This window comes from Nannospalax galili, unplaced genomic scaffold, assembly GCF_000622305.1.
Source record: "Nannospalax galili isolate Female #2095 unplaced genomic scaffold, S.galili_v1.0 scaffold321, whole genome shotgun sequence".
NCBI lineage: Eukaryota > Metazoa > Chordata > Mammalia > Rodentia > Spalacidae > Nannospalax > Nannospalax galili.
In genome coordinates this window covers 956979-971070 of record NW_008345972.1, presented here as the reverse complement: position 1 = coordinate 971070, position 14092 = coordinate 956979, and the positions used below count along the sequence as shown (strand labels likewise).

The 14092-nt window shown below is 46.0% G+C and overlaps 1 protein-coding gene across 1 annotated transcript in view; it reads right to left on the bottom strand.

The window, feature by feature from the left end:
- Positions 1-6216, bottom strand: part of LOC103741484 (isoleucine--tRNA ligase, cytoplasmic-like) — a 40305-nt gene extending 34089 nt beyond the window's left edge. The window contains 1 exon segment of the mRNA XM_029567885.1: positions 5701-6216. Within this exon segment, the coding sequence (XP_029423745.1) occupies positions 5701-6216 (516 nt within the window).
- Between the last annotated feature and the right edge of the window lie 7876 nt (positions 6217-14092).

The following is a 14092-nucleotide window of genomic DNA, read 5'->3' as shown; positions in this document are numbered from 1 at the left end:
AAGCAGGGGATTTATATAGAAAGCATACACAGAATAACCAGGAAAAGATTTGAACAATATAGGGCTGATTTCTAGAGCCTTAACCTATACAGCCATTGGCTAGCTTACCTGGGGCAGAACGTTCTTTCTCTTCCACCCCAGACCATTCCCAAAGAAACCATGAACAGATGTACCAGGAAAGGGTTTTGAACAATGGAGAGGGTTTCCAGAGCCAGGTGGAGGGCAGTTTTTTCTCAGAGGATAGGGAGGGGGTCTGAGGGGCACTCTCCTTTATTCCCCCTTTTGGTTTGGAAAGCCCTTTGAATCAAACCATTGATTCATCTGTATTTCCTAAAGGGTTATAGTAAGTTCTCATGACCATAAGTTGGACAGCAGAAATGTGTTGCTTGAGGAACTTAACTAGAGCATTAAGGATACATGGTCCAAAAGTCAATAGAGCCAGAAGAATTAAGAGGGGACGTATGAAAGCAGTGATAAGGGTGGTAAGCCATGGTGACCAGGAGAAGACAGACTCAAACCAATTCTGGGAACTCCTTCTAAGCTCTTCTCATTTTAAGAGACTCTGTTTAACCTGAGCCAGGGTGTCCCTGATCATACCTGAATGGTTAACATAAAAACAACATGTTTCTCCCAGAGCCATACAAAGTCTACTTTCTTTGAGAAAAAGTAAGTCAAGGCCTCTTCTGTTTTGTAAGACTACTTCAGCTAATGAGTCTACTTGTTGTTCTAAATAGGAAGCAGTAGCATGTAATCTTCTAATATCTTTATCAACCTGTTCACTCAAGATTTTTAAGTTGCGGTCACTTGTGACCCAGGCTGCTGTCCCAATGGCGTCAGACCCAGCTATCCCTATCCCCGTGAGGAGAGGAACTAGAATGGCGGTGGCTGCCGCCCTACAAGATCGGGAGATACCCATATCCCCCACATAGTAATATACCTGGGGCATGATACGTACCAGGACAGAAAATTCTTGCCTTCCTATGAAATACCTGGGGTGCAGGCAAGGAGTTAAGCCAGAGGAACAAGCAAACCAAACAGATTGGGGGGCAGAAAGTACTTGAGTATCTCTTATAGGCCAAGTGTCCTCAGGTAGGATATACCTGAGGACTGATTACAAACTTCAAGGTAAGGGGAGGTGGCCAATGGATACCCTTTTGACATGAAGCAAGTCCCTTTGCCCTGTAGGTCTCCTAAGGTAAAAGTAGTTTCCCAGGGGCAAGCAGCAGTATCATTCATGGGGGCTATTTTTCCTTTTTTTTTTTTTTGTTACAGTAAGGGAAAATCCTATATAATAGGGTGGTCGGGTATCCAGACAAAGTCAACAATCCCTGGTCATCTCAGGGCGTGTGCTATTTAAATATTGAAAAGTGGGCTTTATGGTATTTATAAGAGGCTCTCCCTCTAGAAGGTGGAGCGAAGTCTTTATCCTTTAAAGGTATCGGCCTTGTACTTGGATTTATGTTTGACCCAGAGGCCCCCAAGGAAGGTGGGGGAAAATCTGGCTTGAGCTCCACCAATGGCCCTATGGGTTTAGGCAGTATGGTTCTTGGGAATCTTTGAATTGTGAAGAGGGTTCCGGGGTCCATACCAATCACATAGTTCTTAGTCCCCATGTGTGACCCATATCCCATTTTTGGTCTGCAGCAAAAATATCCCATTTCTTTAGGGTTATAGTAAGTGTGTTGCAGGTCCTGGGAACCAAGCAGGACTTATTTTTCTCTAATTTGATATCAAGGTATGGATCTTTTTGTTTAAGGAGCATTGGGGCCCAGGTTTCACATCCCCAGTGGACACAGAAATAACTTCCCTCATCATCACAATAGTTCCAGTGTTTGCTGGGCATGCGTAGAAGGCTGTTCCCAAGGTCTTTTCTGCATCTATGGTGCCGGCTCTGCATCCAGTAGCAAGAAGGGATGTTTGTCCAGAAGCTCCTGACATTGCTATTGCTGCGGATCCCCCATAGATACTGTGAGCTACCAATTGTTTTAAAGAGCCCAGTGTTGGCCATAAGGAACATAGATCAGTTCTAAATTGAGGAGCAATCTGAGGGTTCAAAGTTGTAACTTCTATGACAGTTTTTCCTATTTGTATGTCAGATAATCTCCAGACATAAGTCAGGTTGGTAAATTCCCTGGGGATCAGTCCCAAGGGGTAGAATTAAAAAGAGCAGAATTGTAACTATAGTGGGGTTTTGGTAAATGGACAGTCTTTTACCAGTCAGAGTTTTAGGGGGTCTTCTGGGTGAGGTTGGACCTTCCTTTTTTTGATCCACCTGAGCAGGCTTGGCGTGGGAGTGGTGAATCCAGATGCGTAGTCCATCCACCTTTATTGCCATGGGAGTCGTCAGGATCACAGTGAATGGTCCTTTCCATCGAGGGGCCAGTGTCTCTTTTTGATGTAGTTTTATCCAGGCAAGGTTTCCAAGTCTATAAGGATGTGGAGTAGCTGGAGGCAGTTCATGCACATGCCGGATCAATGGGTGGAGACGCTCCTGTACAACCTGCAATGCACTAACAGACTGAAGGATTTCATGATTAGATACTTCAGCCAATAATTCTGTTCTTAATCTCGGGACCAGGGGAGGAGGTCTCCCAAAAAGAATTTCAGAAGGAGTAACTCCTTGGATATAGGGGATTTCTAACCCTCAGGAGGGCAAAAGGGAGAAGAGTCACCCAATCTGTGCCAGATTCTAGGGTTAATTTAGTCAAGGTCTCCTTCATAGTCCGATTCATCCTTTCTACTTGTCCTGAACTCTGGGGATGGTATGCACAATGTAGTTTCCAATTTGTCCCCAGGGCCTTTGTTAAAGCCTATATTACCTGAGAGATGAATGGTGGTCCATTGTCAGATCCTAACATTAAGGACACACCAAACCTGGGAATGAGTTCATCCAATAACTTCTTGATGACTGTAGTTGCTGTCTCCTTCTTGGTGGGAAAGGCTTCTACCCATCCTGAAAAAGTGTCTACAAAAACTAGTAAATATTTATATCCAAACCAGCCCGGCTTTACCTCAGTGAAGTCTACTTCCCAGTGGACTCCGGGGGCAGTTCCTCTTTCACGTTTTCCTGAGGATTTATCAATTTTGGGGTAGGCATTAGTCATCTGGCATGCCATGCATCTGGAGGTGATGTCCTGTATAGTAGGTGTGGAGGAAGGAAACTGAAATCATCTGGTTAATAACAGCCTGATCTTTTCTTTTCCCATGTGGGTTCCTTTGTGGAGCTGGCAAACTAGCATCTCCCCCAGGCGACGGGGGAGGATGACCTTGCCATCTGAAGTGTGTCTCCATCCTGAGGAGACATACCCTTTTGGAATTGTCTGGAAATATTTGTAATCCTCTTCTATGTATGAAGGCTTTTCAGGTAATGTAGGATTTGGCAGGGCTAGAAGGGCAGGCCCAGAAGGGGACTCTGCTATTTCCCTAGCAACTTGATCTGCCTTGTGATTCTCTTGGGCCTTAGGAGTGTTATTCTTTTGGTGTCCTGGGCAGTGAATAACTGCCACTCGTTTGGGCATCCATATAACTCTTAACAAGTCAATGATCTCTTGTTTATTTTTGATAGTCTTCCCCTCTGATGTCAGGAGGCCTCTTTCTCTATAGATGGCTCCATGCACATGAACAGTGGCAAAAGCATACCTACTGTCAGTGTAAATGTTGACGGTCTTACCCTCTCCCAGTCTTAGTGCCTGAATCAAGGCTATCAATTCAGCCTTTTGAGCAGAGGTTCCTTTTGGTACAGTTTCCACCCATAGAACATTCTTCTGAGTGACTACTGCTTCCCCTGCATACCAGACTCCATCTTTTATGTAACTACTCCCGTCTGTGTACATCTCCAAGTCAGGGTTCTTCCATGGTATGTCGGTGAGATCAGGTCAGCTTCCCTGGACATGCTGCAGCAATTCAAAACAATCGTGATGCACAGTTGTCTCAGATTCAGTCTCAGGGAGCAGGGATGCAGGGTTTAAGGCACTGGTCACTACATATGTCAGGGGGGCATGTCTAGTAGGAGAGACTGATAATGAGTTAGTCTTGCATTTGTGAGCCAGCGATCAGGTGGTGCCCTCAGTATCCCTTCAATAGAGTGGGAGGTAGTCACAATCAGTTGTCCCAAGGTGAGCTTATCAGCATCCTTAACCAGGACTGCGGTGGCCACTATAATCTTCAGACAGGCTGGCCATTTGGCCACCACTGAGTCTAATTTCTTTGAGAGGTAGGCCACCAGTCTCTTCCAGGGGCCCAAAGTCTAAGCAAGCACTCCCTTTGCTACACCTAGCCATTCATCTACATAAAGGTAGAAGGGCCTCGAGATGTCTGGCAGGGCTAGGGCTGGTGTAGAAGTGAGCGCCAGTTTTAGGTTATCAAAAACCTTGTTACTTCGTATAGAGGCCTGGCCAGTTCTGCAAAACCAGGTATCCATAGGCAACAATATCTGGCTGACTTAGGAACTCTCTGACTTCAGGGAATGGGATGTCCAGAACAGCCTTCTTTCTTGCAGAGGAGAGCCTGCACATACCCCCTTCCAATAAAAACCCCAGATACTGTACCTCCTCCTGGCAGATTTGTGCCTTTTTAGCTGACACCTTGTACCCCAGGCATTGAAGTTCCTTCAATAAGTCTTTTGTAGCCTCTAGGCAGGAGGGGTGATCAGAGGAGGCAAAGAGAAAATCATTTACATATTGCAGAATAGAAATCTGGGGGTGGGCAGTTCAAAACCCTCAGAGGTCCTCATGCAGGACCTCATCAAAGATGGTGGGAGAGTTCTTGAATCCTTGCAGAAGTCTGGTCCAGGTCAGTTGGCCACTGAACATTTCTTCAGGATCTTGCCTTTCAAAGGCAAAGATGGGTTGGCTCCCTTTGTCCAAAGGGATACTGAAAAAGGCATCTTTCAAATCCAGGACTGTAAAAATTATACTGTCATGGGATAGGGAGCTTAGGAGGGTATAAGGATTAGGCACAGTGGGGTGTATGTCCATGACTTTCTTATTTACCTCTCTCAGATCTTATACAGGTCTATAGTCATTAGTTCCCAGTTTCTTCACGGGGAGCAGGGGGGTATTCCAAGGGGACTGATGGGATCAAAATACCAGATTCCCAGAGTCTTTTAAGGTGGATCCACATAGAGACACGTGCTTCAAAAGATATTGGGTATTGCTGTACCCAGACTGGGCTGGCAAAGGCCTCCAGAAAGATCAACATGGGTGGTCGGTAGCTGTGAATCCTGGGGGGATTACCCTCAGCCCAGACCTGAGGGATCTCCTGTATCAATTTAGCAGTTAGGGATGGTAATTTGTCCTGAGGGGCCCTTCATGAAGGCGCTATTCATCTTCAGCTTGCAGGGTGAGAACGAATCTGGTAGTCTTTACATTGACCTTATCTTTGTCAAAATGGATTGAGGACCCAAGTTTACTTAGCAAGAGGGTAGAGAGAGTCAGGAATAATCATGAAAGAATGCTGAATCTGCCCTGTGCCTAAATTAACAGTTCTCTGAGTGGTCCAAGGATAAGAGCGGCTACGTGCAACTCCTTGAATGTAAGTGTGCCGTCGTGCAGCCAGGGGGCCAAGGGGCTTCTTTAGAACTGAGAAGGTAGTGCCAGTATCAACCAAAAAGTCAATAGGCCTCCCTCCCACTTTTAGGGTTAACCTGGGCTTGGGGAGGGAAGATGAGCCCTGACCCCCTCAGTCATTTAATTCAAGTACCTTTTGAATTCCTTTATGATGTTGAGGGCAATCTCGAATCCAGTGTCCCATCTCCTTGCAGTAGGTGCATTGGTCTCTCTTGAGAGGGCTGTTTTTAGGAGGTGGTCCAGTCTGCCAGTTCTGTTTTCCCAGATGAAATTTTCTTGGAGGGCATTCTCCTTCTCTTAGTGCCAGGGCTCGGGCCAGTTTTTGGGTGTGACGTTCCTCACATTCTTCCTGGGTCTCATGGTTGTTAAAAACTTTTGGGGCTATTTCAAGTAATTTAAAGAGATTCTTATCTTCAAAACTACCCGGCTTCTGCAATTCTTTATGGACATCAGGTGCTGATTGAGTCACAAAGGCTATATTTATGGCTCGTTGGTTCTCTGGTGCCTCAGGGTCAATAAGAGTGTAGGTTCTATAGGCCTCCATAAGCCTTTCCAGAAACTGTGCTGGAGCTTCCATCTGTCCCTGTAAAACCTGACTGACTTTTGACAAATTTGTAGGCTTTTTGGCAGCAGCCTGAAGACCCCCCATAAGAATCTGGTGATAGAGTTTGAATGTCTCCCTACCTTCAGGGGTGTTGGTGTCCCATCTGGGGTGGTGTCAAGGAAAGATGTCCTCAATCTCCCTCAGATCCTCAGTGTATCAGCCGTTTTCAGACAGCACCCATTTCCAGGCTTCTGAGAGGATCCAGGTATGTTACTCAGTGGTGAAGAGAGTGAGGAGGAGTTGCTGGATATCGTCCCATGTGGGTTGGTGAGTAAGGAAAATTGTCTCCAACAACCCAATTAAGGCCTGCAGTTTTTCAGGAAAAAGGAAGATTAATTTCCAATTGTAAAGATCACTAGTTGAAAAGGGAGTATAAACAAGAAAATTATGGCCAGAGGGGTCTGGTGGGGCCAAAGCCCCGAGGAGAAGGACAACAGGAGTCTCTTCAGTCCTATAGGACTGACCTGAATGAGTATGGGGAGTGGAGGGATGGTTGGGGAAGGAGTAGAGGCTGGAGAAGATGAAGAGGCTGAAGACAGTGCTGGAGAGACTAGAGAAGATGGAGAGGCTAGAGAAGATGCTGGAGAGGGAGGGGAAGCAGCTGGGGAATGTGAGTAAGGAGGAGGATCCAAGAGAGAATCCTCAGTTGAAGGGGGGAGGACAGGAGGCAAGTGAGGCTGGGGAAGAGTCTGATGAGGACCCAGAGACAAGAGGGAGGGTTTTGATGAAGTAGATGGCAAACAGGACTTTAACCATTTTGGCAGTTTGTCCAAGAGGTAGAGATAAGCCATAATGTATGGGACCTGGTCAGGGTGTCCTGGATTCCCAAAAATTATGGCCTGGATGGGAGAAAGCTTGTTAATATCAAAAGATCCACTAGAGGGACATCCAACATCAAAGGATGGCCATTCCAGAGAACAGAGGGTTTGGAATTTTCCCGGATAAACGGTATCTCCAGAGAGCATGGCTGCCTTCTGGAAATGCTTACAATGAGAGAGAATTTGGTCGGTGGGGCCTTGTCAGATGAAGGAGTCTGACCCATAATAGAAAAGAAAGAGTTAATCCAAAACAAAGACCAATGAGAACCAGACAAACAGGAAAAAAAGACTTGAAACCAGGACAACACAGAACAAAAGCACCACACATTGGGGAATCGCTGTGCATTCGATGGTCAACACCAAATGCCCGGAGGCCACAGACAGTCAACCAATCAGATGGAGGGTCGGGGCATCCCCTGTCCTCCAGCTCAGAGAGCAATACTGCATCCAGTTTCTCTCCTTTGAGCCCCCAGAAGTCCAGACAGTCAGAACAGAACCCAAAACAGACTCCGGAGGAGGAATCAGAACCGAAGTCTCCAGGTACCAGACAGAGGACAGAAAAAGACAGGAAAACAAAATGAGGGTTTTCAGGGAATCCCGGACAAGCCCCCCAAAATGTTTGGGTTCTGAAAATTCCCTGAATTGACCACTCAGACACTGAGTCTCAGTAGAAAGAAGTGCTTTATTGAGGCCAACTGGCTGGGGACACAGACAGTCTCGGGAGCTGTACTGCAACCCCAAGCAGTAAAAACCACAAAAACCACAAAGCAGGGGATTTATATAGAAACCATACACAGAATAACCAGGAAAAGATTTGAACAATATAGGGCTGATTTCCAGAGCTTTAACCTATACAGCCATTGGCTAGCTTACCTTGGGCAGAACGGTCTTTCTCTTCTGCCCCAGACCATTCCCATAGAAACCATGAACAGATGTACCAGGAAAGGGTTTTGAACAATGGAGGGGATTTCCAGAGTCAGGTGGAGGGCAGCTTTTTCTCAGAGGATAGGGGGTCACCCTCCTTCAGTTGCATTTCAGGAGTTCTAAGGACGAGATGTAGAGGACAGCTGGCTGAGGGTCAAACTGGTGAGTATCACACTGATATTGTACAAAAAAATATTAACTCAGCACCTAACACTTTTTAACTGAGAAGGATCATGTTCAGATACTGCACTCAACAGCCCCTCCATGCATTGTCATTACTAGTAAGGTCCAGAGTTATAGGTAAAAAAACACAAAACAACTTTACTGGATAGCTTTAGGGTCAACTTGACATACCTGGGTTGAGGAAGTCTCAATTGGGGAATTGCCTCTGTTGTACTGGCCTGTTGCCATATCTGTGGAACATCTTTTTGGTTATTTAGTGATGTGGGAGGGCCCAGCCCACTGTGGGTAGTGCCACCCCTGTGCAGGTGGGCCTATGTTCTATAAGAAAGCAGGTTGAGCATGGGCCAGGGAGCAAGCTAGTAGACAGTGTTCCTCCATGGCCTGTGCTTCAGCTCCTGCCCCCAGGGTTCCTGCCCTGAATTCCTACCTTGGGCTCCCTGATGAACTGTGACACAGGAGATGTAAGACAAACCCTTTCCTCCCCAAGTTGGTAGTGGTCAGGGTGTTTTGTTGTAGCAATGGAGAAACAAAGTAGAACCAACCAAAAAAATCAACTGGTGTGCTTTTAGAAAATAAAAAATTCCATATTATTTTGAACCTGTATTAAGGAAGATAAGCCTTTTATATATAATATTAATAATGTCAAGAAGAAAACCCTGCAGAAAGGGCAGGTGCTCATAGATCCCCATGCACAGCACATGCTTCACAGGTGTGAGGTGAGTGAATAGATCACTGGACTTCCCTCACAAAGGGAGGGAAGAGGGGAAACAAGGTCATGCCCAGCACTTCAGTAAGGGCAGGGGAAGGAAGGCTAGCCTGGGGAGAGGATATGAAAAGGTTTGGCGAGAGTGCAAACAGATCGTGATACCGTAGGTTTGTTACTACAGTTTCCTATGCATCAGTGTCTCCTGGGAACAAAGACAAGCTTTCATGCATGTCCAACGGGAGCCAAAAGCTGTGAGGAAAAAAGAAAAAAGCAACTGTATGTCAGTAACAGAGATATCAAATAGCAAGCACTTAGTGACACTGTTGGGCAACATCTGAGTCTGGGATCCAGGAAAACCACAGATCCAGGAATCTGCTCTGCAATTTTGTGTCCCATAAAATGGCTCACTACAACTGAGTGCCCTGTCCTATAGGTTCCAGGTCAGACTCATAGATGCCCCCTGTTACCCTTAGACAAGACTCTCCAAATCCGCTTCATTTCATGGATGGGTCACTGAGTTGTGTGTACCTGAGTTCTATGGATAGTGCCTGTCAAGGTGACTAGACCACATTTGTCAGGACCTCCTTCTCCCGAGCTTTGGGCCACCTTTGAGCACTGGAAATAGGAGCACCCCCACCCCTCAATGACCTCTTCATGAGTTGGCTGCTGTCAGAGAAATGCATTCCTGTTCACTTGTACACACATCCTGTGCCCCAACTCTGGCTCTTCCCAGCCTGTCTTCCCTCCCTGCTAAAATAACAACTGCAAAAAAGATTGTCCGCTGGTAAAAGTGTTTAGTCTGTTGCTCAAAACATTGAAAGAAGAGCCAAAATTCATCAAGTGCTCATTTTGTGTCATGGGGATAAGGGCACAGCTCCACTCCATCCCTAGCAGCAACCAGAACTCTGTTTCTCTTAAGGGCCTCCATTCAGGCAAAACCAGTATCTGCGTTCAATGAAGAAATGAATTTTAGGGTGAGACAATATGAAGCACAGTCGGATTTATTAAAAATAGAAATGTGCAAGAGTGGGTGCCTCAAGGGAGAGTCACGATTAGGCTTCTTTATAATAGGTATGGGTGGGATGCTGGTGGCTCTCAAATTACATCTCTAAAAGCTGCTAAGGGACCCGTCTGCCATTTTTAACTTTGCTCAGAGAATGTTGCTTACAACAAATTAAAAATTAAAGAATTTTCTTCTATAAACAAAGTTGTGAGGTGGATTAGATGCGGGGGGCATTGCTTAGGTCGAAGAGAGAGCAGGGGGGGGCTAGAAACCTGAGATTATTCATCATCTTGACCCTAAGTCATCAGAATTGATTTACTTGATAGGATGCTTTGGGGAAGCATAAAAACTGCCCTCCCTGGGCAGTTTCGGCCTTACCAGTGGTGTGTGGTTTTCTGACTCCGTCAGTGGGACAGGTGAGCCAGACCCCAAGATGATGGGCATCGATCCTCAGTCAAGCTTTCTTCTTGATTCACCATCTCTCTTTTTTTGTCTCCTGCCTCAGTCTGAGCCACATGCCCTGGCAGGCACACCTAGCAGAACACCGCTCTTCGCCTGCCATCCAAGGCGAGGATAAACTGCAGCACTCAGTGTGTCCCCTTAATTCATGTCTTGGGCTGACAACTATGAAATGAGTGCATTCTTCTTTGGAAATCATTTGGCCCCAATCTCAGGAAGTGTTGGGCATCCCTCGGTGGAAGCTCCAATTGTTACTTTGGGGGCAACTCTAATCACAATTCCAGCAGGGCAAAACAATGTGAAGAATTTTGAGACCTGAGTAGCAAGTATAGGCTGGAATAATTTTGAAGTATAGTAGAAAATCCTGTGCTGCGATGACAGGCTGCAAAGGGTGATGCCGCTGAGAGCATAGAAAAGGAGGGCTGTAGCCAACCCCACAGCACAAGTGGCTAACAACGGAAGTGCAGTAGAGAGATGGATGCTAAGAGTCATTCTGGTGAGCTCTGTTTTGGCTTGAGTGTGAAATGTCCCCCATAGGCTCATGTGCTTGAACACTGGGTGTCTAGCTGCTGGCACGGTTTGGGAAGGTAATGGAACCTTTAGGAAGTGGTACCTCACTGGAGGAAGTGTACCACAGTGAGTGTGCCCTAAAGCTTTATGACTGGCCTCACTTCCCGTTCACTCTCTCTGCTTTATGAATGGGAGTACAATATGACCAGCCAGCTACCCAGCCCTGCCTCCCTGCCTTCCTTGACATGATGGATTGTATCACCTAGGACTGTATGCCAGAATAAAGCTATCCTTAGATTGTTAGGTATTTTGTCACAACAACAAGAAAAGTAACTACGTGAAGGTCTCATTGGGAAAGGAGGCAGATTATTAGAAATGGAGGAAAGGTGATCTGTCTCATCTGACTAAAATGTGTTTGTGTCCTAGTGTTTTGTGGAAGGTAAGACTTTCAGGTGATGACCTGGGATGTTTTAAGAAAATTCAAAGCAGAGTACTAAAGGAATGGCACCATTTCATTCAGTTGCTTATAGTAAAATGCAAGAAGAAAGAAATTAAAGGCGTGTGCCACCTTTAAATCAAAAGGAAAGTAGAGATTATAAATGTAAAGTTCTCAACCTCCCTCTGCTGAAAGGAATGAGTGTTTAAAAAAAAAAAATGATGTGGCCAAGCATGGTGGCATATGCCTTTAATCCCAGCACTCAGGAGGTCGAGGCAGGTGGATCTCTGTGAGATCTAGACCAGCCTGGTCTCCATAGTGAGTTCCAGGCCAGCTGGAGCCACAGGGAAACCCTGTAAAAAAAAAAAAAAAGTGTAACCAAGTAGCAATTTGATAGCACCCCACACAGATGATTAGATGAGATGAACTTTGTTTATTCATCACAAAAGAAACCAGGACCTATTGTTTAAATATTTTATTTTATGTATATTAGTGTATTGAATGCATAAGTGTAAGTACACCCCTGTCGTACAATGTCCATGGAGTTCAGAAAAGGGTGTTGGATTCCCCTGGAACTGGAGTATGGATTGTTGTTAGCTGCCATGTAGATGCTGGGAATTAAACCCAGGCCCTCTGTAAGAACAGCCAGTGCTCTTACTCACTGAGCCATCCCTCCAGCCCCCAGGACTTACTGTTTAAAACAAGGAAGAATGACCCTGAAGATATTTCAGAGATCTCCAGGACCAATTGCCCCCAACACATGGAAGGCCTAGCATGCCAGGACCTAAGAGCAGACCAGACCAAAATAAATTTAACAGGATCATGTATACCTCTGGGACTTTGGTACTCAATGCCTTGAAGAGAGAGGACACACACACACACACACACACACACACACACACACACACACTTCTCAGTCACTCCAAAAGTGGCTCCAATAGGCCAGGTTGCAACACAGACCATGTCCCACCCTTCTTTTTTTAAGTTTATTTATTTGTAATGAGCTTTGAAAATTTCATACAATATTTCCCACTCACATCCAGGCCCCCTCTCCTACCCATGCCTCCCCTCTCCCCCCACCGAACCCTCTGCACTCTGCCATAATGCTGAGTCCTATTCATTCAGGTGTTTGTACCCAAATGTCTTATAGTATAAATGTGTCCACTGGAGTCTAGTCAGCCCATCCAGTGGTCGTATGTAAGTCATACTCTCCCTCACCCAGCAGCAACCAGTCTCAAATAGTTCTCAATCTAGTGCTGACTCGCCACCTATTTTTCATCTCCCCTTGAGCCCTTGTTTAATTGAGCTGACATGGGTCCCACGTTTGATGCCACTACAGGCACATATGAGCAAGTGTCTAGTGGCCTGGAAGCCCCCACCTCCTTACGTTCATGAACCAGCCCTGTCTCTTACAATATTTCCAACTCTCTTTTGCCATGGTCCCTGAGCCGTGGGTGGGTGAGGTTCCCTATAGGAGTCCCATCCTACACTCTACAATCTCTTATTCTCCAAAACTTGGACATATTAGGCCTTCTGTGCGTATTGCACTCTGACGTACATGGAAGCCTCACTGGTGAGCATGGAGGGCTGCAATAGCCCTCTCTCTACCCCTTATTCCACTATGTTCCATGAGCCTTGGTTGTAGAGATTCAACTGCAGATGTGTCACTTAGTACTGGGCATCTTCCAGGTGTGTGTTCTCTATGCCTGACCAGATGTGCAACTCTGCAGTAGTTTCCATCTGTTGCAAAAAGAAGCTTCTTTGATGAGTGCCATACGGCATGTTTGTCACTCTAGGTGAGGTCTCTTCTATCTCACACTGCACTCCCTTCCAAGCAGCTCCCAGGTATACATATGCATTAATGTTCAGACACTCTACGTGCATTTCTCATATAGGGTTTCTAGGACATCAATTTTCCCTCTAGGTTTCTTAGCCCCCCCAAGATTCACTCATTTCTACTCTTTCCTCTCCCATCTGGCCTCCCTCCTCCCTCCCTTCCTAGTCACAGTGCCCCCATTATCCCCACCCTCCCCCCAATACCTCCTGACTCCCACCATCTTTCTGTTCATGACTTCCCTCGCTCCCCAACACCATGGTCCCTTGCATGTCCCTCCCTCCTCTCCTCCCTGCTGATTACTCACAATTTTTCCACTGCCCTCAGGTCACATCTGTTCCCTACTATCCCACTTTCAGGTTGTTTCTTTTCCTTTGCCTCCATGTAGCCTTTCCCTTTTCCTGGCTCCTGATGTTACATCAGAATTTATATACTCACATATAAGGGTTTGGTGCTACAATGATCACTGGATCATATGGTAGGTTCATTTTTAGTTTTTTTTTTTAATTAAAAGAAGCATTTCATTATAACAGCATTAACCTATCTGAACTCTTGACAGCTAAGCATCTGTATTCAGTCAACTAACCAAGCCAGTGCCCAGCACGTACTAACCAGACTGAGATGTGCGGCTCCGCTCTGCCTACATGTCTTAAATCATGGCGTATATGTAAACAAACACGTGAACAGATAGAGGTGGTGAGCAGAACACGAGGCTGTGTAAGATCTAAGCCTTTCTAAGTCTCAGGCTTCTAAACTGTGAAGTGGGAGCAGCCATGCCCACCATTAAAAGTCATGCAATCAAATAACCCGCGGTGTAGCCCCATTGTCAGAGTGCTTGCCTAGCGTGCAAAGCCCTGGGTTTGACCTTCAGCACCACAGAAAGTGGTTGTGGTGGCACATGCCTTTAACTCCAGCACTCAGGGGGTAGAGGCAGGACAATTAGAAGTTTAAAGTCATCTTGGGTTACACAGTGAGTGTGAAGCTAGCCTGGGCTACATGAGACCCTGATCAAACAACGGTGCACAGTAGGTCTTTAGTACATGGTACC